At 31.4% G+C, this 25,129-nt stretch overlaps 1 protein-coding gene across 1 annotated transcript in view; it reads left to right on the top strand.

The window, feature by feature from the left end:
• LOC126741168 (E3 SUMO-protein ligase RanBP2-like) overlaps positions 1-25,129 on the top strand; it is a 143,692-nt gene that overhangs the window by 118,042 nt on the left and 521 nt on the right. The window contains exons 37-44 of the mRNA XM_050447516.1: positions 9,016-9,221; positions 9,315-9,418; positions 10,232-10,462; positions 12,221-12,316; positions 12,374-12,654; positions 15,938-16,157; positions 20,098-20,207; positions 20,286-20,469. Coding sequence (XP_050303473.1) covers positions 9,016-9,221; positions 9,315-9,418; positions 10,232-10,462; positions 12,221-12,316; positions 12,374-12,654; positions 15,938-16,157; positions 20,098-20,207; positions 20,286-20,469 — 1,432 coding nt within the window. The remainder of the gene's footprint in view (positions 1-9,015; positions 9,222-9,314; positions 9,419-10,231; positions 10,463-12,220; positions 12,317-12,373; positions 12,655-15,937; positions 16,158-20,097; positions 20,208-20,285; positions 20,470-25,129) is intronic.

Raw genomic sequence — 25,129 nt, 5'->3', positions numbered from 1 at the left:
ACTTGGTTTAAATGATTCCTCACCGCTAGCGGAAAATGAGCTGGTGCACCATCATGCATAAAATACGTGATCTGCCTCTGTGCTATGGGAACTTCCTCCAAAAGTGCTAATAAGGAATTTTGGTAATTGCTTTATTTCGTTTTTTTAAAGCAATACGATGTTTTAAAAAGCATGAAATTTAGATTTTTCAATTAATTATTTAATAACTACTTGTTTACTTTTGAAACCCCATAACTTTCATAAGTTTATGTTGTTTAACCAGTTAGCAGCCCATCAGAGCAAACTTTTTGCCTTCAATTTTCTCGAAAACCATCGTTCTGGGCGATGTGCAACAAGAGTACCTTTTTTGTAGGAAAAAGTATGTAGTTTTTAAAAAATGAACCCACGTTGCGAAGAAAATAACATAAAAAAAGTTATTCACGAATTAACCCCCTACCCTTTCCGATTTTCCAAATTATTTTTCAGTATCACCATTTGATTTTGGGTCAAAATTTATGGCAGAGGATTTTTTTTCGAAATTTTATCTCGTTTTTTAAGCCTACAATTTCAAAAAACCGTTTTTTAAATTTACCCTTTCAGTGCCCCTAACTCCCTTAATATGCATTTTCCACCCTATAGTTATAGGAACTTTTTTTTAAATTTTTAGGAGTACTATCACCCCCCGAATTTTTTTACACCATTTCAATGACACCCTGTATATAATCTAATACAATAGAAATACAAATTATTTTAATTTACAGCTATATAATTGATACAGTTAAATGTTCAAACTTAAATTGTAGGATTTTTCATAAATATGAGAATACAGGGTGTCTCAGATTAAAAAAAACATAAATTTTGATGCAATTAATGGGTATTGTTTTCTTAATTTTCTCCCTAAAAAATCCACAAACTAGTTAAAAAAATGAGCGGTTGACAAAAAAATTGCAAATAAAATATGCACATTTTTAATACAGCGTGTCCCTGGATGAACGTAGTCGAAAACCATTTACAAAAGAATTGTTTTTGAAAACAAGAAATTATAAAATCTGGCAATTTGATAGGGTTGATAGGGATGGGGAGGCATACGACTTAAATATTTTTATGCTGGTGGCACTTCCGGTTATACAGGAAGTTAATGCTCATTAGCTTATATTAAATTATGTCTATACAGTGTGTCCCACTTAAAGGTTAGCCACCCCTCTAAAATTTTTGTTTCTTGACCAATTTTCAAAAACTTTTTTTTGTTGGATAGATGGTTAAAACTGGCAAGTTCGACATTTAGAGAAAGCAGGTCATGGCCTACTCGATTCAAGTTTGAAGTGCGAAAAATCGAGAAGTAGTATTAGCGATATTTATTTTTGAAAAATGGTACTGGATTATTGTTCAGGACCACTTAAAACATACGTGTACCAAATTTGGTACAGGGTGTTGAAATAAATTGGAGTCAAATTTTTAACAGGCGCAATAACATTTTTAATCAAATACGAATATTTTTTAAATATTTTGGCTAAATGGCATGCGCCTTGAGAACACAAAGTTTGGAAATATCCTTCAATAGTAAAAAACATTCATTCATGAATGTTTTTCGTAGATCAAATTTAACGTAGAATTAAAAAATTAATTGAAGTGTAGAGCGTGCCTTTTAAAATAAGGAAGTTAGCAAAAACTTATGGTATAACCGGAAATGCCATCATCATGAACATATTTTAGTCATATGTCTCCATTAGCCTTATCATGTTACCAACTGAAAAAATTGTTTTCGATATATCGATCGCGTCAGTTCGTGGGACACCCTGTATAATGAAGAAAGCTTGATAATAACAAATAATACAAAAAACTACTTATTTTTTAGTTTTTGTTTTTGTTCTTTTTTTAAAGGCTCGTCCCATTTGCAAAATTTAAATATATTACTGATAACCAAATGATGCACTAAAAAAAGTTTGTGTGAGTAACAAGAATCGTCCTTACTTCCTAGCCAAGTAGAAATCTCTTTTTGAGCAATAATTTTGTTCTTTATTTTGAGACTCAAACAATCTTGCACTTTATATTCAATAAAATGTTTTTTGGACAAAATAAACATCTTTTGGACTGAACTACTGTATTTACTACCAATGCAGAAGGCATGTATAAAATGACAAACTTATTTAACGGTCCGCTAGTCAAGATAAAAAAATGTTGGTTGTTACCTGTAAATACATTGCAATAAAAAAAGATAATTTTTTAATTTTTATATAGATTTTTGGCTATAAAGCTTAATAAAGCTCACAGAACCGGCGTGAATTGATATATATGTCAAAGGTATTTTGACTATCAAAGTAACAAGTGGTAGAGATTTAAGCTATTTAAATAAGTAAAAAATGTCTGTGCGTGACGTGCTATTTTATTGCTGTACTATTTTATAGGCTGTAGATTTTAGTGCTCTTTAATAAACATTTTATTGAGAAATTCTATCAAAAATATTTATATCAACGATCCTCAATCTTCCCCAAAATTGGTATCATATAATACCTACCTATTTAAAAAGAAAAGCGTAACTTATATTTTTTGTCAACCTGATGATCTAAATTTGACGATTCGCTAATTTTTGAGTTTGTATACTTTAAAGTTGGTCAAGATTAGAAGATTCAGTATAATAAAATAAAATAATATATTTTTCGCCTTCACTCAAAAAGTTCACTTTATTGACTTTTACAGATGAGGCAGTAAAATGATTAATAGGGACTAAAATGATGAAGTTTACTACACGAGCTTTAGCAAAGGCAGTAATTTTAAAACGCCTATTTTACTCTAATAAATAACTATTATTATTTTTCATGGTACTATTTTTAAGGTTTTATCTCAAAGTAATTATTGTTTTGTAATTTGACTATTTAAACCGGTATTATATATTTTTATTCTTTAAATTTAATTTTCAGTATTCAAAAATTAACTTTGTACATCACCTCATAGTTTTACCACCTTAGAATTTTTCATTTACCTAAAAGTCAGAAAATTATAGTTTTTGGTTAACTGTAATTTTCATTGCCGAATAGTTCCCAATTAAAACTTGAGATAGATATAGATTGTAGGTGATGTTCATTTCACAGGTATTCAGCTGTAACTTTGCGTAAAAATACACGTATTTATACCTGGCTCTTCTAGGAGCCACATTTAAAGACCCTTCGACGTATTTTAACTCGGAGAATTTGAAAATCGTAATAAGAAAACAATGTCGTCAGTCTTTTTTGTTTTTTATGGAATTGTTTTCTTATTACGATTTTGACATTCTTCGAGTTAAAATACGTCAATTGGCTATCTTCAATTTTTTAAAATCTTATATCTCTAAAATCTATAACTTTCGCAAATACTTGGATTTTTATAAGGAAATTTAAACATCTTTAAGGTAGGATTCTCTCTTCTAGTTCGCCTACAGTCATAATATTGGCATACATTGCCCGACATTATGTATGACAGAAGCAATGACAAAATTTAAAAAAAATTACAGAATTACGTCCATCACAAGAGCGAATAACAAAAATAATATTGTGTTGCTCAGCCGAGTCGCAGCCGCCGAATTAAATTTCGCAACACAGCCAAGCGATCGGCCAGATTTCAACGCGTAATTTCACCGATGGATCCTCGCTCGAAAAGCGGGGATCCTTTTAGGTGGTCAAAAAATTTACACGGGATGGATTTTCTATAGTTTACTATTATTTTCTTTGCTCTCGGGCACTGCCGTAATGTTTTTTTCTGAACGATCGCGCAATACAAGCTCGTATCGCATGGTTCACATCACTAACCGAACCACTTATTTCGATTTTTTTTAATTATTCTTTTCACAGTAGATTGATGATGGATTAATTATTTATTATTACATTATTTCGAGTTAAACTTTTAAACTTTCACCATTTTAATAATATTTTCTGACAATCGGGAAACGTTGTTCTGCGAACCGTGTAATGCGAACCGTGTCTTTTCGAATTTTTTTAATTCCATATTTAAATACTACTAAGTTAATTATCAAAACACAAATTTAAATGACTTTAATTTTAAGAGATGGTTCCTTGTAATTTTTTTAAGTAAAAAAGTTCATATAGACGCAAGCTCGAAGTCGCTTCGTTTTCGAGATATAGGGTGTTACACTTTTTTTTAAGTCGATTTTTATTTATTTCTAATGTATTCGAGATGAGATTATGAATAACTTACCTTTGTAATTATTAAGAACTTAAAATCTTTAAAATCTGTATTTTCCATTTTTCTGTTTCACAAAAATTTTATTCATAGATAAGAATTAGCTAACAAATAAACCTTTTTATAATTTTTTTTTTCTTTTTCGATAATAACATGTATCAAAATAAAGCAGAATCTAAACAAGAGTAAAACAAAATTTTCAGTGATATAAACTTAACAGTTGCTTACCTATCTAAACATTTAATACTTTATATATTTATTAGCTCTTCTGATCTGACACATATTCAACTATGTACCAAACAAAAAAGGTACTCTAACAGAAATAAAATTAAATTCGGAATGAAAAATACTTAAAATAAATACATAATACTAATCGGATGGAGTGTTTACAGTATCACAAACCAGTTGAAGGAATATAATAATTGTTCTCTAAAAACTCTTAAAATATCGTTCTTCTCTAAAAAATCGTTCCTCGTTTTCGATCGTATTCTTTTTGATCAGTTCTGATTTTTCTTAAAATATTATATTTCATTATTTTGTTTTCGTTAGAGTTTTTTGCTTTTTTCACAGTCTCGTTTTATTCCTGAAGAAACAGGGAAGGTAAGAGTTTCGATCATTGGTATTTCACTAGATTTTATAGAAATTTCAATTCCTGCCACTTGTATATCTTGTCTGGATGTTCCTGGAGCAACGCCTGACACTGTTACTTCTATATTTTGTCTAGATGTACCCAGAGGAGCTACTGTATTAGATGATAACAGTAAGATAATAAATTTGATTAATTTTAATATTATTTTGTCTTTTGGTATACTATGTATTATATCTGCATATTCAAATACATTTCTTTCCCGTTTCGTGAGTTTTGAATTATCTAAATATTTTTTATAATTCCTTTCCAAAATCTTCCACCTATTTTAGCAATTGCCTGAGTCGCCATTTCCTTTGGCAATATTATCGAACATTTTCTTTAAATGTTTTGTTTTCACCCAACCGATCTGGTCGCGGTACTGTTTATAAAGGTCCAAAAAAGTCAAAAAAGGTATTTTGATAAGTCTATCTATAGCCCTCCTCTTCTGTCCTTTGCTTGATGGAATAACCTAAAATTCGCATAATGCCTCTAAAAATATCATTTCAAATTAAGAATTTGGAATAAATATATAACATACTAGTACTTACTACGTGCGGAATTATCCATTATTTATAATGGGTTATTTTATTATTTTGGTGCCAGTAGTAAAAGCTAAATAAAAATTTTGCTTAATAAAAAACAAACTAGGTAAAATTAGGTTAAGCTAAACAGTCAGATTTTGGAGAAATTCTATTGAAATTCGCTTTGTTTGCGGTAAATAAAAATCCGGAATCGGTATATAGTTAGACATGTGCCTTAAGACAATCCTGAACAGTTTAGTTCTACTTCGAAATTGGTTAGAAACCTAACTCGTGAACAAAGTTATAAATTTTAGGTACATAATAAATATAATTAAAACAATTTTGAATATAAATAAAAAGCCTTTATTTTCCAATTTTAAATCATATTTAAGACGTATCTATAGACATATATATGTCGCAGCATTCTAGTGTAATCGGTCATTACATGAAAAATCTGGCATTTTCATGAAACGCTGCCAAACACTGAAACAGATAACTGTTACGCCGAAGGACTATGAATTTTAGACGTTACGTGTAAACGGTGTTACGTGCTTCGGTCGCTTGATGAAAACGAGCAAAATTACGTTAGGTGTCCGACTGTATTGGACGTTTCATGTAACACTTCGGATCTACTTTGCACTTGCTGAATCAAAATCAACGAAATAACACACATACTAACCTCAAAATAAATTTTATTACAAAAATAAATCAATAGAGGCTAGCTACAGTTCGAGAGCAAAAATATAAAAGAAAGTAAAACACGCATATATTAATCAAAGTTAACAAATGATAAGTTACTTATTAAAGCACGGCAAGCTATTATGGCACCGACTGTTACAAAGTACGCTATCTTTTTTACAGATACACTTATTTTTAGTACACTTTTGCTTGCTGGGTTTGCACGAGCATTTGAGAAAGCCTTGACCACCTGATCCTAATGACACAGCCTCTCTTAAGCTCAGTGATTTTTCCAAGAGGATTTCCTCTTTATTAAGAAATGCTGAACCCGCAACAGTGAGACTTTCAGCACCAAACCATCCCTTTATAATACCGTGTTTACCTGCAACCTGATTTACACAATTTTTCTGATCTAGTATTAAACAAATCATATTCCTGGAATCTCCTGGACCTCTGTCGACTTTAGGAATATTTAACAACACACAATTACCTACATTGAAAGTCGGCAATTTTTTTGCCGAATTGCTCAACATTTTTTTGGCCGCTTCTTCAGTTTCATTTCTAGCTTCGTCCCGTTCCTCAGAGATGTTTTTGCTAGCGGAACATAAATTGCACAGTACTAAAGCTCCTTGTTGACAAACTTCAGTAATATTAACAACACGTAAACAATTTTCGCAAATTGCTTCTTCAGATCTTTTTTCCTCCGAGCAAGACACAATATTGGTAATGTCGGTATCTTTCACGTGCATCCAATATTTCGACAACTGAACCTTCTTCGTTATTTATAATTTTCATAAGCTCTTCTTCGGAATGTTTTTGCAAACGCTGAGGGAATGTTACTAGAAAATAAAGCAACTTTAGGTTCACAGCCTAAAAGTGCTTTATACGGAGGTCGTCCTATTGTTCTGTGAAATGAGATATTCTTTTGCCATTGCACAAACTGAAGCCCTACCGACAATCTTTTGCTATTCGTGTCAGACATCCAAGCTCGAATCATGTTTTCAACGTCTTGGTTTGAGCGTTCAATGCTGCCTTGACTCTGGGGGTGTCTATAACTCTTTCAATTCAAGCATAACCTTATTTACAAACTCGCGACCGTTGTCGCTCTGGAGAATTTTCGGGGCTCCTATTAACAGAAAAATACTTAATAAGTTGGAAGCAACTTCCTCGGCACGTTTGGTTTCCATTGGTCGTAAGAATACGAATTTTGTGGCATGATCTTGATAATTCATTATTCATTTGAATTGCTTGTCGGGAAGCGATTGGAAATCTATCAGGTCCACCTGCCCTCTTTCATTAAAATCTTTGCTTACAATGGGACGTACTACAATTTTTTGTCTGCCATGTTTCTTTTCATTGCAGCTTTTGCAGCATTGAACAAAATATTCTATGGCCGGACGTGGGATTCTCAATTTATTTTTGAGAGCTACTTCCATTTTAACGCGACCACCGTGCCCTGTTTTGTTGATTTGATAATCACATAATTTCTCAAATAAATCTTCGTACGCCACTACAAACTCGATTTCATCCTCGCTTTTATGTTTTTTTATTAAATGGGATTGGTCAGAAATGCTCATAACATCATATGTCTGCAGCAAAAAGTATTCCTTGCGCCTTTCTTTTCTTCCTCTAAAACAGAAACTTATTTTAGAAAAAATAAAGAAACAAATTTCAAATAATTAAAATTTTCTTGTGCCTCGCTATTATAGAACTCCCTGTATAGCTAAGAATAATTTCCTGGGAAAGAACATTGCTTCCCATAAAACTTTTCTAGGAAACATTTTTTCTAAAAAACTAACTTTGCCACACTATTGGGCTATCCTGTATATCTAACATTATACAGGTTGCCCCAATAATCCGTGGACATAGAACTGCCACGTATTTTTGGAATTAAAATAAGTCGATTGGACACAATTTACCTCCATACAAAAGTGCTTCGTTTGTCCGTTAGAAGGCATCAAAGTTTAACAATAAAAACACAGTTTGATCTTTTTATTATATAAAACAAAATCTAATTGCATAGAAAGTAGCCCCTTATTACTGCTATCAACTGTACCAAGTTTCATCATAATCGGAGAACTTGTTTTTGACTAATCAACAAAAAACGATTTTTTTATAAAAATGTTAACATCCTGTATCTCGAAAACTAAGCTCTAACAGACAAATGAAGCACTTTTGTATAGAGGTAAATTGTCTCCAATCGACTTATTTTAATTTCAAAAATACGTGTTAGTTCGATGTCCACGGAATATTAGGACACCCTGTATATCTAAATATTGCTATTTAAACCACACAAGTGTATAAAATTTCAAAATGATAGGTTAGCAGGTAGTACCTACTAACAGTGGGGATATGTTTTTGTAATAGCATGAATTAATTCACAGTGTACACTGTACAAATCATGAGTCCACGAGAAACCCGGGAAATCCCGGATATAAACCTAACCTAAACAATCTGTAAGAATGAGATAAGTACTTACGGTTTCTGCTTAGCTGCTACAATTTCCTGTATAACTGTTTCAATTTTGTGCTTTGTATAAGGCTTTCGTAGAGGTTTCTGGGAATAAAACTCTTCTAATTTCTTGTAGAATTGCGTTTGTTGTGTCTCAATAACACTCTCGGCCGTCGTCATTTTGAGGTTAGTATGTGTGTTATTTCGTTGATGTTGATTCAGCAAGTGCAAAGTAGATTCGAAGCGGTACATGAAACGTCCAATACAGTCGGACACCTAACGTAATTTTGCTCGTTTTCATCAAGCGGCCAAAGCACGCTGACGTTACACGTAACGTCTAAAATTTATAGTCTTTCGGCGTAACAGTTATCTGTTTCAGTGTTTGGCAGCGTTTCATGAAAATGCCAGACTTTTCATGTAATGACGGATTACAGTAGAAGGCTGCGACATATATATTAAGACGATCTGCGTACTGTTACATTGAATATTCAGCTTCATATGCACACCCTCACATATTCAAGTGTTCATTATATGGTAGAATTATTTTTGTTCATTAGGTTTAATAATTACGGATATTTATTGCAGCATTTCTACTCCCAAACCGGACAACATCTTTAGGACAGCTGCTGACAGTATGTTTAAGACTACTTCTGCTACTAACATCTTTGGTGGTGGTACACAAAATGTTTTTGGAACAACCGATTCTACAAATCTCTTTGGGACTAAGAAAGACAATATATTTAGTGAACCCACGACAACGACTCCCACATTTCCTATCGATGACAGTTCAAGTAAGTTTTTTTTTATAATTTAAAGTGGCTTTAAAAGTTTTAGGCCTAAAATTTTATTGTACAACAAGAAAATTGCTACTGTCTTTGTTTTAGAATCCATATTTAACACAAGCGGAAACATTTTTGCTTCTAGCGCCATCACAACCGGAGGGAAGATTTTTGGAACTGGCAATGTTTTTGGCGTAGAAAGTCAAAAGGTAAGGAACTAAAGCACATATTTTTTAGGTGCTACAAATTTCGTATAAACGTTCGTAGGCCGAGGTGACAACAACATTTATAAAAATGCGTACAGGATATACATTTTAATATTTACTATCCCTATTATCTCGATATCACAAAAAAATTAAAATAACTAATATTAAATTTAGATTTAGAAAAGAGTCCTATTGAACCGGGTGAGCATTTTCTTAGACGCCTATATTTTTTTACAGAACTTTTTAATCAATATTTATTATTATTAGATGTATATATACTTTTTTAGCCGAAATCGGGTTTGTATTTGACATTATCTGATGCTTAAATGAAGTAGCATTAATAACAAATCATTATGATAATTAATAATAAATAAGTCAAATAAAGTCCCTTTCTTATTTTTTTTTGTTTAAGACCTTAAAAGTATACAGGGTCACCCTATATATTTTTATGTTGTCTATTCAGACTTTCCTTTCATTTATGAAAGTTTTATGTTTTTTACTTTATAACAAGTCAAACATTTGTAATGGATGACAGAAAGTTAAATTCGGGTATAGGGATATCTATTACAACTTAATAACTTAAAAAACTTCCACAGCTTAAAACACGAATTACTTTATTTATATTTTGAGTTTGATGTTTTATTCGTAGTAAGTAGAATTATTATTTGTTTTTCCACAATGATAAATTAGAGTTTTTAAAATAGTAATTTAGCTCTATTTAAGTTTAATAACTGATTATTCTTTTGCAAAAAATAGCATCCATCAATGAAGTTTACCCCAACCCAACTCTCACATCATATAATAAATATTTTTCAGACCACTAGCATCTTTGGTGGCACCAACCAAGGTAGCATCTTTGGAAATCCTGCCAAGCTTGGAATTGGTGACCAAAACTCTGGACAAACGCTATTCGGCAACAAGGCTCAGCTGAAACTAACTGATGCCAATTTAACTTTTGGGTCGAGTACTACATCAAATTTGAAGGAAACCGATGAACCTGTATTAAAGGTCGACTCGGGGTTATCTTTTGCTACTCTAGCGGCCAAGGTAAGGAAAGAATGAAGCATATGGTTAATTTCACTCTTGTAAACACTATGTCTCTGTTCGAAACAATAGTCCAAATATTAAAGGGAAAAAGCTATCCTAGTGATATCTTATTTTAAGCTTCTTTTAAGTTATAACTTTGTTTTAATTGATAAAGCAAAGCAAGTTATTAATTTTTTTTCTTAACTCAAATAATCCAATTTTCTAATCGAAGTAATAAAAAGTTACGAAAAGCTTAAACTTTTACTCCCTCTTTATTATTTTGAATAACAAATAAGTTCAAAAAATAAAAGTTTCTTTATTTTTATAGACAATAATTTGAAAAAAAAACAGTTTTTCTGAAGGGTCGGTAGTGAAAACCAAAAAAATAGGTTTTTAAAGGACCTGTTTAAATTCATATACACGCCAAATATAAAGTTAATAACGACTTACCTTACTTTTACGTGTCAATGATGTCCGGTGAAAAAGATTCCAGTTACCAAACAGATGCTACTCAATCTTTCTTAAAATTACATTAGCAGGAAATTCAAAAGACTTTCTAATTCTGGACATTCTAAACAGATTTGCTTATTAAAATATTGTGCAAAATCAATTAATCAAAATATTCAAAGTACATTCTAATATATCTTCTCAACTGAACCACTGAACTGTGTTCATCACTATAAAATTTATTTCTGTTAGTGCACGAAGTAATTTATCAATATTTATTTACGTTTATTACATAATTACTAATTTAATACATATTTACATTTAATACGTTAAATTCCTTAACGGTATTATTCCAGCAAATAATTTTTGTGAAGGTTGTCTGGAAGATTGCAGTACGGTATTGTGGGCTGCGACACCAAACTGACGCCCAATGTTGTGCTAAGGCCAAAAAAGATAGAAGATTTTATGTTAACAGACTGTTGATTTCCACAAAACACTACATATGCAAAACCAGATTAATTTTGCCGATTTTTTGACATAACGGGCAGTAAATACATTGGCCCATAATTAGGGTTAACTCATTTTGACGTCCGTTTCTAATTCCTGTGTATAATATTTCAAAGTCGTCAGGATGTCAAATTAGGCCGTATTTGTATAAATATAAATACATTATTATAATTTTACTTCTAACATTTACGTACAGTTAATTTTACTAAACATTTATGTATTGGTGGCTGAAGTATTAAACATTATTTTATGCTTTTTATATTAAAGTACCGCTAGGCTTCTAGAAGTAGAGTTGTTATACTGTAATTGTAAAATAAATAAATTTATTTTTTACAGAAAATCAGTGGCGTACATACTATTTTTTTCAATATTTAGTTTTCGTTTCTGTACGGACGCCACTGGTTAGACTTTTAACAAGTCTACATAAAAAAATAGATGTTGATGCTCAGAGGTCCTAATTTTCATAACAATATTTAGGAAGTTAATAAAGTTATGGTGAAGAAACGATTTTTTTCTTAGGATTTTAACACCCTGCAGCTCAAAAGTTAAGGGGTTTAGGACATGAATGAATCCTTGTTTTCCTACTTATCTTGTATATTCTTTCTTCCACACCCATTATTTTCTGGTTTTTTATTTTTCTTTGTTAATTAAACTTGTAATAAAATAACATTTGCTTATTTTAAAGGGTGTCTATTAAAGGTCTTTACATAAACTACCACATATTCCTTTGTATATTCGTAGTGGTTTTCTCACTGGACAAAATACTGGACACTATATTTAAAGTGGATGTAATTTTCATATATTAATTTTGTTTTTTTCTTTAAGAGTGACTCGGAGAAGCCAGCCTTTGCTAGTTCCACTTCACATGAAACTCCATTTGCCTTCTTAGGGGCCGGTGCCCCAGTTTTCAGTACTAACGCAGTAAGTTCTAAGTTCTATTTCAAAGTATACGTTCATTTATTATGTTTAACTTTTTAGACGCCGAAAAAGGACTCGTCTTTGCGAGAAAACCCTAATAAAACTGAACCTGGGTCGGACACTGAAGATGCCGAAGTTGAAGGGGGCGAACATGATCCGCACTTTGAGCCTATAGTGCCATTACCTGACCAAATCGTTGTTTCTACTGGTGAAGAGGAAGAGTCAGTAATATTCAACGAAAGGGCTAAACTGTTCAGATACGACAGTAGCACCAAGGAGTGGAAAGAACGGGGTGTAGGACAGTTTAAAATTCTATTACATCCTCAAAACAAGACTTATAGGTAAGCAAGAGAATCTATGATTAACTCTACTAAAGCCAATTTGGTATTTATTTAGGTAAGTTTGTCTATATTTTTATGGTCTTTTTGCAATTCCACACTCTTGCGTTATGCATAAATCGGCCGATGCAATGCGACGGGTGAATATATTTGACTTTTGTTCGTTTATTGAGTTATTTATGTCTAATAATTTTTTCATGCATTCCTGATTAACTGAGAACTGATTCCAAATTAAATTATAAAATTAAATATATGTAATTAATTTTTAAACTTGAGTGGTTGATGCACTTAGTTGACAAAATGTTAGAAATTTAATTCAATTTGAACATTTTTTATGAATCATGATTAGCTTTAAAAGTAAGTTTTCTTTTTTATAATGTTATAGCTATGTTATAGGTATACATTCTTTACAGCTTCACATAAATACATGAAAAGATTTTTTATAATTTATATATTTTTTATAAAACTACCTTGTTTTATAGTGGTGAGCATGATACTATTAGAAGTATGTCTGTTATATACCTAATATAATTATATATTATGGAGCATATCAAACTTGAATTCGGTGAACTTGACCAATTTTGAACTTTGAAAGGAATTATCTTTAGTAGTATATTTTAAAAAAATAACATACATATATATAGCCTATATTATGGGCCTTTACTAATATTAATAATACTTAATGAAATATGTAAAATATGAACATTTTATTAGGTTTTAAGGTATTAAAAAATCAACAACTTTAATGGTCAACTTCGCCCAGTGTTGGGGTGAACTTGACGGGCTATTGAACTTGCATGATATTTCACTTTCATTATGTCAATAGGGGAAGTTGACCACGGTTTTTTGACTAATACAGGCTTAGAGTAGATAAATATATAGAAAAATTTATCAAAACAACATCCTGAAAGAATACAAAGAAGAAATCATTTAGATTTATAAAGAACACAGACATATTTAGGTTTAGATTAAACTAAATGATCATAAGTCATTTATGAAGTAAAATTCACCTCTTCTGCATATCTGGGGTGAATCTAAAACCTTGTTAATTTCAAAGGTACTTCATCAATGTCTTCTCTTTTGAGGCTCAAAAATTTGCTTTTATATATATTTTTAAATTTTAATTTTACTTCATTATGGATACTAGTCTATATAACTTTTCCTATATAATGCTTAACAGACTTTTTAGTTAAATATTATACAACCACCCAAAAACCTATTTCAACATTTTGTCTAGTTGTTTCGAGCTAACTTCAGTCGATACAATGACCTCTTCGTAATCAGACATTTTACTCACTAACTGAGACCAGGGTAGATCTTCAGAATCTGAAGAATGATCACTTGATTATTTTTCCAATAAATCTTCAAAATCAGAATCTGATAGAATTTAATTCAGCTAATATTTTACTCAGGGTGGTGGTTCACCCACCCGGTCAACTAGACCCCAAATTTAAGAGAATAATGTGTAGTTTACTAAGAAATTGTATAACTAAAAAGAAACAATATATTTTTTTTAATTTATTGTGTACACTTATGCCATGGAGATATAATAAAATATAAAATGATAAGAGCTAAATAGATTTACCTTTATATTAATAACATTTTTACCACTCGTTTTTATCGGTAAATATTATAGATAAAGAAGTAGATCATTTATTATTTATTTCAATGGTCAGCTTCCACCCATATTGCGGTAACGAAATTCGCAATCAAATAGAAAATAGGTTGTCGGAAGAAGGATATTTGACGTTCAACACATGTTCTCTCAAATTTTCCTTTTGGATGCTTAATTGTGGATATGGAAGTTGAAAAAGAGAAACGAATGAGATTAGTTAGCATTTTTATATTTAAGTGTAAAATGTATGGATTGACGTCTACTAGAGGAATTCTTCTCTGAAAAGGCGAATAATATTAAAAACATCTCCATAAATCCTGCTATAAGATTTGGATATTCCCAATTTGCTGAAATGAGTACAGCGATTAATATGCCCATAATGATTTGTCAAGTGCGTGGAAGTCAATGGAGGCTGCAGCGAAAGAATACAATATGAACATTATGATGAGAGGGCAACACAACTTTTTAGGAAATAATAGTTATTTGTTACTAGTTATAATTTATTACTACATACACTGGTATTTTCTTAAAAATCTTCCTATTTTTAAATGTAGTAAAAAAACGAATCAATTTCAAAAATTTACCAATTTCGCCAATCCTGAGGAAGTTATTGGTTTCTACTGCACGTAGAATACGTAGCGATAAACAAAGCAGTTAACACCGAAGAAATAAAGCTGACGGTTTCTTAGAAAAAAAGGGTATGGGACTAACAAAAGACATAAGAAATGTGGCTCATGGAGAACATGAGATGTAGACATCATGGGGAAACCTCATTTATACGTAAAGGGAAATTATTAATTAAATTAAATAATTGTATTTCTGAAGAGCGCTTTATTTCTGGATTTTGAAATTTGTCTTGAACGAGTCGTAGCAAATACATGCAGCTTAATTTTAAATATTGATAATAATTTGGCGAAGCACTAAAAATCCATAGTTATGTAAGTTTGTTGGAGGAAAACACATAAATTATTTCATTAGAGGATCCTATCCGACCCGTCTTTTAATTAATCTGATAATTATTATGTTGTTATTTGTAGAGGTGTCGTACAGAGCAATCCAAAATTATTTACAGAAAATTTCAAAAAGTTTTAAAGGCTGGCTGCAGGATTTCTTTGAAAATAAAGGCAACTTTTTTAACAAAGACGCTTAAAGTTAGCAGTCCTTCCTGATAAGGCTTATGGCTTACTAAAAGTAATCAAAATAAATCCAATGAACAAAAGCGAAAATAAAAACTAGAATTTTTTTTTAAATTTACAGAAATCATCCGAGGAAAAAAAAGGAAAGACTATTGAAATCATAAAACGTCACCAAATTTTAAAATTATCCAAATTTTTTTTGATCCGAGATATCTTTCACACCCGGTAATATTACTTACGGTAAAGGTACATTTAAATCCCCAACTAAACTATTTTTCTTAAATTTATTCATATAAATGCCAAATATGAGTATTGTCACTACTTATTATTTCACGTAATTTACGAACGGTTTATGCGGTAATATCTTATATTTGCAACGAGTTGTAATTATAGAAACACTGTGCTCTAAAGAGTATAATGACTCTATAAGGGATAACATCACAATGTGTTTTCATAAAATAAGAAATTGACAAAACTGAAAAAGTGGTTTGTAAACGAATTTAGTATTTTAATTGACCAACTTTTTACTTTTCAGATTTTTACTTAGACGTGAGCAGGTACATAAAGTGGTCTTAAACCAGAGAATAAATGCAGATTTGGAAATTCAGCCCATGGCGACTTCGGATAAGGCCTGGATATGGGTGGGAATGAATTATTGCGAAGGCGAAACCCAATTGGAACAATTGGCAGTCAGATTTAAGACTGCTGAGCTGGCTCAAGTTTTCAAAAACTGCATTGACCAGACTATAAAAAGCGTAAGTTACACTATTGCTTTAAATGAGTATGGATTTAATTGATTCCCTTTCAACAAAAACTTTAATATGGGTTTGTTATATTTTATAATTAGACCATGTCTTAACAGAGAGTCAGTTTAGTTGGAGTCGAGCATAAAGTAAGGTCATGCGGATAGTTAACTTTTACTAATACAAAAGAAAATATTCACTTATTATATCATTGGTAATATTATTATCTTTAATTATTTTTTTTCCTTTAATCTATCATTTCCTTATGGTGATTAAAGAATTCTGTTCATGGCTGTATGTGTTAAAGATGCTATTGCTTTTTCTCCTTTATCGTTTAATGTTCCAACCTTCTAAGAAAGGTTGCATTTGGTTACATGCGGGTACAGTTTACCATTCTCCTAATCCTAATTTTCATGTATTCATAAAACAGTAGAACTCTTCAATGGGTTAGATACCTCAAAGGATGTAATTATTATAGGGGATTTTAATATGTAGTTTCACACGAATATCCCTCAGGTCCAATTTATTCCAAACATTGTCTTGATTGGATTTTTTCAGGACTAATGACATAAAATACAAATAAAGAATTTCTGTATGTGTAGTAAAAAATATTGAAGTAGTTATTCTTAACACAATGTATTTCCTGGTGATAAAAATGTAATTCAATGATAACATTCCCGTAAAAATAGCCAGTCCTTTGTATTCATTTTTATATTTTTCGTACCTTTTTAAATTGTAATTTACCTTTCCCTTGCCAAATGCTTTTTCTTTCAATAGCAATTATAATTTATTATTTTCTCAAAAGCAATTGTAGTTTGTAAAGGAATTTAAAAAAGCTTAGTTTTGAATACATATATCCCATAGTTAGTGACAAAGAAATAAATCGAGACCCAGAATATTTATACTACACCATACAAATAGTTAGCTTGGGTAGGGCCCACTGGCTTTTTTGTAGGTATTGCATTAGATTTACAAAGCATGATAGGGATTTCGGAGATGAATCTAGTGGAACATAAAGGTTTTGCACGGGGAAAAATTTAATTGCTCCCAGGTCACAATTAATGACGTACGTGATATAATAGAGACACTAAAAAAATAAATAATATCTCTAATAAAAATTAATATGGATATTATTGTGGGTTTTTTAAACAAAACTGATAAACTTTTGTAGCAGAGAATCCTATTATCAAAAAGGGTGACCAATATGATAGATCTAACTAGAGACCTATATCTCCACTTCAGGCTTTTTCTGAAATTTTCGCTTAATGTGTGGAAAAACTTTTTTTGAACAATACAAGCTATTTAATGATAACCATTCAGGAGGGGCCTGAGCACTTCACAAGTTATCATAAATCTGGTTTCTTACTTAATTGATGCTTTTACAACTTCAACAATGCATTAACAATCGTTTGTGACTTAAGCTACGCCTTTGAGTGTGTCAGCCATGATGTACTTTTAGGTAAATTGCAGCGCTATAACTTTAGTGATGCAATCCTGGCATGTTACTATTACTGTGGGTGTGCCTCAGGGGTTCGTATTAGGACCACTTTTTTTTATAATTTACATAAATGGCCTGCCAGATATAAATTCTAGATCCAGGTACACTTTGTTTTGGGATGACACTACCATTGCATATAGTAATTGACAAAAGTATATAGACAAATAATATCCAAAGAATTATAACACAATGCTTTACCCAACATACCTTTATTTAAACCCAAATATAAAATAATAATTCCTAAGTGCCTAATTGTTATAAAATACAAATACATATACAAATTATTCATATACTTCAAGCACTACAAAAAAAAACTATTAAATGTTATGGGACAAATATATATATATATATATACAGATTTAAAAAAATAAGAAAATAGCTGAAATTCTGCAAATAAATATGTTTTTGTAAAATAAAAGGCTTAATACTCTGTCGCATAACCGTTGTTTTTAATAACTGCCTGGCATCTTCATGGCATTGACTCTAAAAGTTTGTTGATATATGAAATATCAATTTCTTTCCATTTTTCTTCCAAAGCCATGAAAAGCTCATGTTTATTGAAATACTGTTCATCTCTAATTTTTCTGTCCAAGGGTTCCCACATGTCCTCAATAGGATTGAGATCAGGAGACTGTGACGGCCATTTCAAGACTACTATTACTTACTACTGTTTGTTCATTCCTGAAAAATTCTTTAGCCATCTTAGAGGCGTGTTTCGGGTCATTATGTTGTTGAATCTCAATGGTATGTGGTCCTCCATATAGGGTAGCATTATGTTTTTAAGGATATTGACCTATAAAAATCTATCCATCATACCTTCAATTTTATGTACAGGACCTACTCCAAACCCCGAAAAACACCCTCAAGTCATTACAGATCCGCCGCCATATTTTACCGTTGGTAATGTATATTTTGGATCCAACCTTTTACCACTAGGACGTCTGACATACCGAACACCATCCGTTCCAAACATATTAAATTTGGATTTATCGCTGGTAAACATACTTGTTTCCACTCACTTATTATCCAATGAAGATTTTGACGGGCAAATTTTAAACGGGCCATCCGATTCTTCTTGGAGAGAAGATATTTTTTGCTGGGTCGGCGTGCATAATAATCAAGGTCATCTAACCTTGGCCGTATTGTTTTAGTAGGAACCTCTGGTAGTCCCTTCGCTGAAATATCCTTTTTTATTTCTCTTGCTGTTTTAAACGGGTCTTTTAAGGAAATATGTTTTATGAGTCATATCGCTCTCGATCCAAGTTTTTTTAGCCGTCCGTTCCCTTTTCCACAACTCCTTTCTCTTAATATTTATTCTTACAAATACCTTAAAAATATTTTAAATTATGTTTTAAATGCAAAATAAACTAAGGTTCACATCAAACTGAAGCAAAATATTGCTTAAAGGAATATTGTCTATATACTTGTTATTGTTAGAAAATAATGATCTAAAACTATATATAAACTATATTATAATTTATTTTATTCAAAAGAGGCTCTAATTAGACGTAGGTTTTAAGAATGTTATCTTTCCAATAAGCGTCACGACTTTGTCGCCAATAATGCATTGATAAGCAATACATTCAAAGCAAATAATTGTAATAAATGTTAATAACTCGTTTAATTTAGCTTACTTTTATTTTAAGCACAGCTTTCCGCATCGGAATTTTCTATTTAATTTTGTTAAAATCGCTGGAGCCTTTGGATTTCGATCTAAACATTTTTTTTTATGTAAGGGTGTTTTTTTTGGTTGATAGTATGGTAAAGGATGTATATTCCATTTTCCAAAACGTTTTACCCCCGATGGGGCTGGTACTAATGGATAATTTAGTAATTAGGATCTTTATTTTTAGGAACTGTAATTTAGTGCCACTTCGAGGCAATTCATTAATCTATTTAAATACTTTTTTAAATCTGTACGAGCATTTTCAATTACCTGTTTCTGCTTTTATAGTTACCAGTTATAGTTGCTTTTATGGTTACTTTTCTTAGTTGAAACTTGGTGAAAATTACCAGGATTTTCATTTCATCCCATTTTCTCGTGTTTTTTCTACTTTTCTTTTTTCATGAGGTATAAATCTAAATATAAATATTATTTACATATACATTTTTTATGTAGCTACACTGAACTGTCCACGTACAAAACTAATTATTATTTTTTACTCACGTAAATAGCGTAGCGTCATTTTAAACAAAATATGCAATATTGACTTAGGCAATATCTACTTACAATGCACTGGAATTAATATATTTATTACTGTCAAATGCATCTTATTATTGCTTTTAACAAAAAAATATAGTAGAAACCGCTCTCCTAAACGATACCTCGTTCGTTTGATTCCAGTTACCCGATCCTGAGTTAATAACATTTAAATAAAAACACGTATAAATTTTCCATAATTACATAAAACTAAACTAAAGCATTAAATTTTCCTAAATTCAATTTTATTTTAGATTGCAGAAGAACAGGAAAATAGAGGTCAAGATTATAATAAATCTGATAATCATGAAGATGAGTATGGCGATGACGATGAAGATGAAGATGATTATGAGGAAGAAGAGAAGTAACAAAAATTTTATTACAATTTTTTTTTAAACGGATATAATAACAAATATGTTAATAAAATGTCTTAAATTTCTAGGTCTATGATGTTTACCCAAGTCTGCACTCTGAGTGAGCAAACTACTTCAGGCTGGCAGAATTTGTGTAACGGAGAGATTCAAGTATATTACGATCCCGAAATGTACACCGCCAGGATTTGCGTTAATAACGAACACGGAAAAACTGTTTGTAGCACTATGATTGCAATTAATACAAATATGGAGGTAATTACATATATAAAATACTTTTTATTAATTCTTTAGTCTTTTAAATTTATTTAAGCGAAATTTACTGTCTAAAAAAACTGAGCTTAAACAAACTTTAATGTTCTAACAAATATGCTAACATTATTTTTTTATCATTTTGTAGTATTTTTCATCAAATAAATAATAATATCCCTGATAAAACTGTACACTGGAAACGCGGTTTTATTCCACATTCTTACAGTCATAAAATTAACAAATTGAGATTTCTAATAAAAAGTTGACTTGGACACACAAAATTATTATATATTTAAAAATTGGTGTAAATTAATTTATTCTTTAATTATTATAAGGTGATTATAGATATATCATTGTAAATAGAACTATAGTTGTCGCGGTGAACAGATAGAGTAATAAAAGTGCGTTAATAACCCGTATTTCGATCCACCGGTTTTCCGCCATTTTAGACTAAAGTATATTTATTTCCAAGGTAGATACGACGAAAACAAACGCATACCCATGACACGCCACCTGCGCGTGATCAGATACGGCGAAAGTATTGAACAGGGCCGCACTTTATAATATAATATGCAAGAAGTGAGTTTTTTACAGTGCTGGAAAGTAATGATTCGAGAATAGTTTAAAATATTGTCGTTAAATTTTGATGAAACAATAAGGATGTGGCAAACACATCCTTATTGGCCCATATGAGCTCAATTGGGTTGAGCTCGCTGTAATAAGGAGGCAAGCGTAGTACAGTTTTATTTTAAGCTATTTCATCAACTATGTACTTATTGTATCGCGACTACGTTCTTTTACAATACCTAAAAGCTGATATTTTAGCATTGTTTCATTAAACTCGGGTTTTTTTAAACGGAGCCAGTTTTGAATGTCGGCTTTTCTTGAATTACTTGTTGGGACTTTTTCAAGCTTCCGTGAGTGATATGGGGCATTATCAAAACCATTGTTCGAATGACTCCCCATTCATTTCCTCGTGGTAATCGCCTGTCTTTTTCGATTCAAAACTCCAAAAAGCATCATTAACGAATCTATCAATACTGCCAATAGGGCAAATTATTAGCCTTTTTCCTTTTCCTGAAAAAAAAATATATTAACCAACATATTTTATAATTTTTTTAACCCACCCACCCAGTGGCGGCTCCTGACAGTTCAGGGAGGTAGGGCCAAATCTTGATCTAATTTTATCATGACCGAACGAGTGATCGAAACTACTACATTTTATTATCAAAATTATAACGCAATAAGTTTTCTATTTTTTTTTTGTAGATAAAAATATACATTTTAAAAATCTTGAAATTTAAGGAAATGAACTTACAAAAACTACGTGGAAATGTCAATACTTCAGATCACAGGCAACATACAGTTTTCTATATTTACAGTAAGGTACACAAATAAGTAATTTTATTGTTTTTAATAACTCAAAAATTTTTTTCTATATTTAAATCGGGCAACGGTCGCCCTAACTCCTTTATTTCTACTTTTTGTTCTAATGATAAAGTGGAAAATGGATTTGCTTTTAAAAAACTAATTTTATTCATTGTTTTTAATATTCAATAAAAATAAAAAACACCAACAAAGCCGAAAACGCCAGCCAAATAAAATAAAAGATCTCTACGGAACCGCGAACGCCCGATGAATACTCAAAACAAACAATATCACGCACGTTTTGCTAGAAAAGATTCTATTGGTTTGGAGCCCGGCCCAAAATTATTTAATTTGCCGTAGCTTTACCACATTGTCTCAAGGACATTTGCTGTGATTATTCGATGTAAATTCGATGTAACACGCATCGATACGGGGCCTGGCGCGACAACTACGTCTTCGATTTCGCATTAGCGAAATTTGCGGAATCTTGCACTGGCTGCGTTCCAGTATCTTAATTTTATAATTGGTATTAAATATTAATATACAGATATTTTTTTGGATTGAATTAAAATTAAAAAAATAAATTATTTTTTTTATTTTCAACGTTTATTAGGTAGAGCCATGGCACTGTGGCTCTACCCCAAAAGCCGCCACTGCACCAACCTGCACGATTTTTGAGCCCTGTTGAAAGTCCATCCATAAATGCTCTTCTTGACGATGTCAAAATTTCATCCACCCAAGCTTTTGGTATTGTATGACCAGCATTTACCCAGGTCTCGTCTAAATAGTATATTTTACGTTTCTCATTCCTGTAAGCCTTTATTTCTACCAAATAATCTTTCCTCCATCGGAAAATTTCTGCCCTATCTAGCAGGATACTATTGCGACCACGTTTTTTATTTACGTAAATTTTAAATGTTTCAAAAGTGTATATAAGGTTGACCTTAAAACATTCGGTAAATCGGGATCATTGTTAACCACCCCGAGAACCTTATCTAAAGTCGGTATTTCGTTCCTAAAAAAAAATCGTTCCTCCGTATTGCTTGTTTTTCAATTTGGGTCAGCGTTTCATGCGATTCTGATTGGTTTTCGGTTTCGAAAACGAATGCGATTGTTGGTATTCTCCGATAACATTGAAAACAGATGAACGACATAAATCAACTTCTTTTGCAACATTTTGAACAATATTTTCTTTGAAAGAATCAGGATGCTCTCTGTTCGCACTTAAACATTTTAAAATAAGTTCTTAAATTACATAAACATTTAAAATAAGTTCTTTCATCTCAACACTTAAATCATTTTTCTTTAGACGTTTTTTAGTTGGGCTATAATCAACATAATTTTGAATTTCGTCTGCTATGTCTGTGCTAGACATTTTACTTCTACAGGGAATTTAAAAACACACAAGCAGTAATGCACTGTAGCAAAAAATCACGAACATTTAACAAAACTAAACTAACATCACGTATACGTATATATACAGAAACGAGGAAAATGCAACTATGTAATTAAAAAGCAAAGCAGCGATGAACATGACATTCGGCGTAAAACTGATTGCAATAAAGTTTTACAATAAGTAAAGTATTGTAAAACTTTATTGTTTTGTAAAACCATTATTAAGGAATATTTTTTTTTATGAAGCCAAGAAGATAAGTTCTTGAATGAAATTGAAGAGTAGTGGCCGCAGACAAAAAGTTATTTTTGACTTAAAATATCTTTATCGTTTCGGCGTCAGATAAACAGGTAGTTGATTAAATTGATAATTACAGATAAAAATGTATTTTGGTTTTAACGGAAGGCACCTGGTAAAGTTCACTTTTTTACACTATGGGTGACTTTTTTCACATGTTTTATATAGATTTATAATACTGCTTGCTTTTTAGCAGCAGTGAAATGTTCACGAGGTCGCTTTCGGGGAGGGGGGAGTAAAAACGTAGTATTGCAAGGAACATCAGCCATACTTTATATCAAAATTATTTTTCCTAAATCAGCCACAATTAAGTGCAAAATTATGAACTGAAATAATAACCTATTCTACTCGACTAAATATATTAGAATCGCAGACCAAAAGGTACCGCCCTCGCGCATAAAGCGGGTGTGAGCACTCTATCGGTTAGGCGAGACGACTATAGTTAGCAGCGTTGCCATTTACGGTGACTTGATGAAAAATTATGACATTTTGCTTTCGTTTCAGCACGGCGGCGACTAAAAAAAAAGTTTTTTGGCGACTCTGAAGGAAAAAATTAATTTTTCTTTTATTTTTTGGTTAAATTTATTTCTAATACGTATAATCTAAACACATTTGCAAAAATTGTGAATTTATTAGTTTCATATGGAAATGTAATATGAAGAAAGGATTATTCTTTTGGTAGTAAATAAGTTTGTGTTTTCAAGAAATTTTTGTCAAAAACGCAATGTTTTTTTTTTGTTATGGGCATCCCTTTATAGACATTCGAACGGGTGACGACTTTTTATATCATTTAGTGGAGACATTTTATTATGTCACAGTGGCAACACTACTCGTTAATAAATAATAAATTTGTCGTACAAAGTGTTACAAAATTCGGTGCTAATATTTTAAGAGCGTATTGTTGGAGTCAAAATAAAACTTTTTTCCCTATGAGCATGTGTTATAAAACTATCCTCGTCGGAGCTACAGCCTCCGTGACTATGCATCAAATCTGGTGAAAATTTCCCTGTTTTTTGGGTGCACTTATTTGTCGTCCCAAAAATAATGTTAATCCAATTTTAGGGGACTCACCCTTCTGATTGCTTCTACCTTATTTTTCCAATCAGAAATTTAAAAATCTAGCAACACTCTCTAGTTAGCCATGAAAAAATCTAAATATTTTGTCTTTTTTTTGATACAAAACTGTTTTCGAGAAAATCGCTGGTAAACGAAAGAGGAGCATTATTAAACCGAAAAAATTAAGTGGGCCGTGACTGCTTTAATTTTTGTCAAATCAAATTGAATCGAAGAAATACAAGAAACAACATTTGATAGACTAAGATCCTTTCCTAAAATTGGGTTTACACCACTTTTGAGACGGAAAGTGTCAAGTACACCCAGAAAAACGGAAACTTGCAAATTTTTAAAAGATTTGAAGATTTTAACTGTAGTCAATGTTCCAAATAATCGATTTTCTTTAGCCCGCGCAATTTGCGCGGGCTGTAGCTTTGAAGGTGTAGATTTTAGAACACTTGTTTATAGAAAAATAAAGTGTTATTTTGACTTCAACAATACGCTCTTAAAATATTTGCACCAAATGTTGTAACACCCTGTATAATAATTCAA

This window comes from Anthonomus grandis, chromosome 10, assembly GCF_022605725.1.
Source record: "Anthonomus grandis grandis chromosome 10, icAntGran1.3, whole genome shotgun sequence".
Lineage (NCBI taxonomy): Eukaryota > Metazoa > Arthropoda > Insecta > Coleoptera > Curculionidae > Anthonomus > Anthonomus grandis.
Note: the sequence above shows the minus strand (reverse complement) of the source record. Positions and strands in the feature narration are given on the sequence as shown.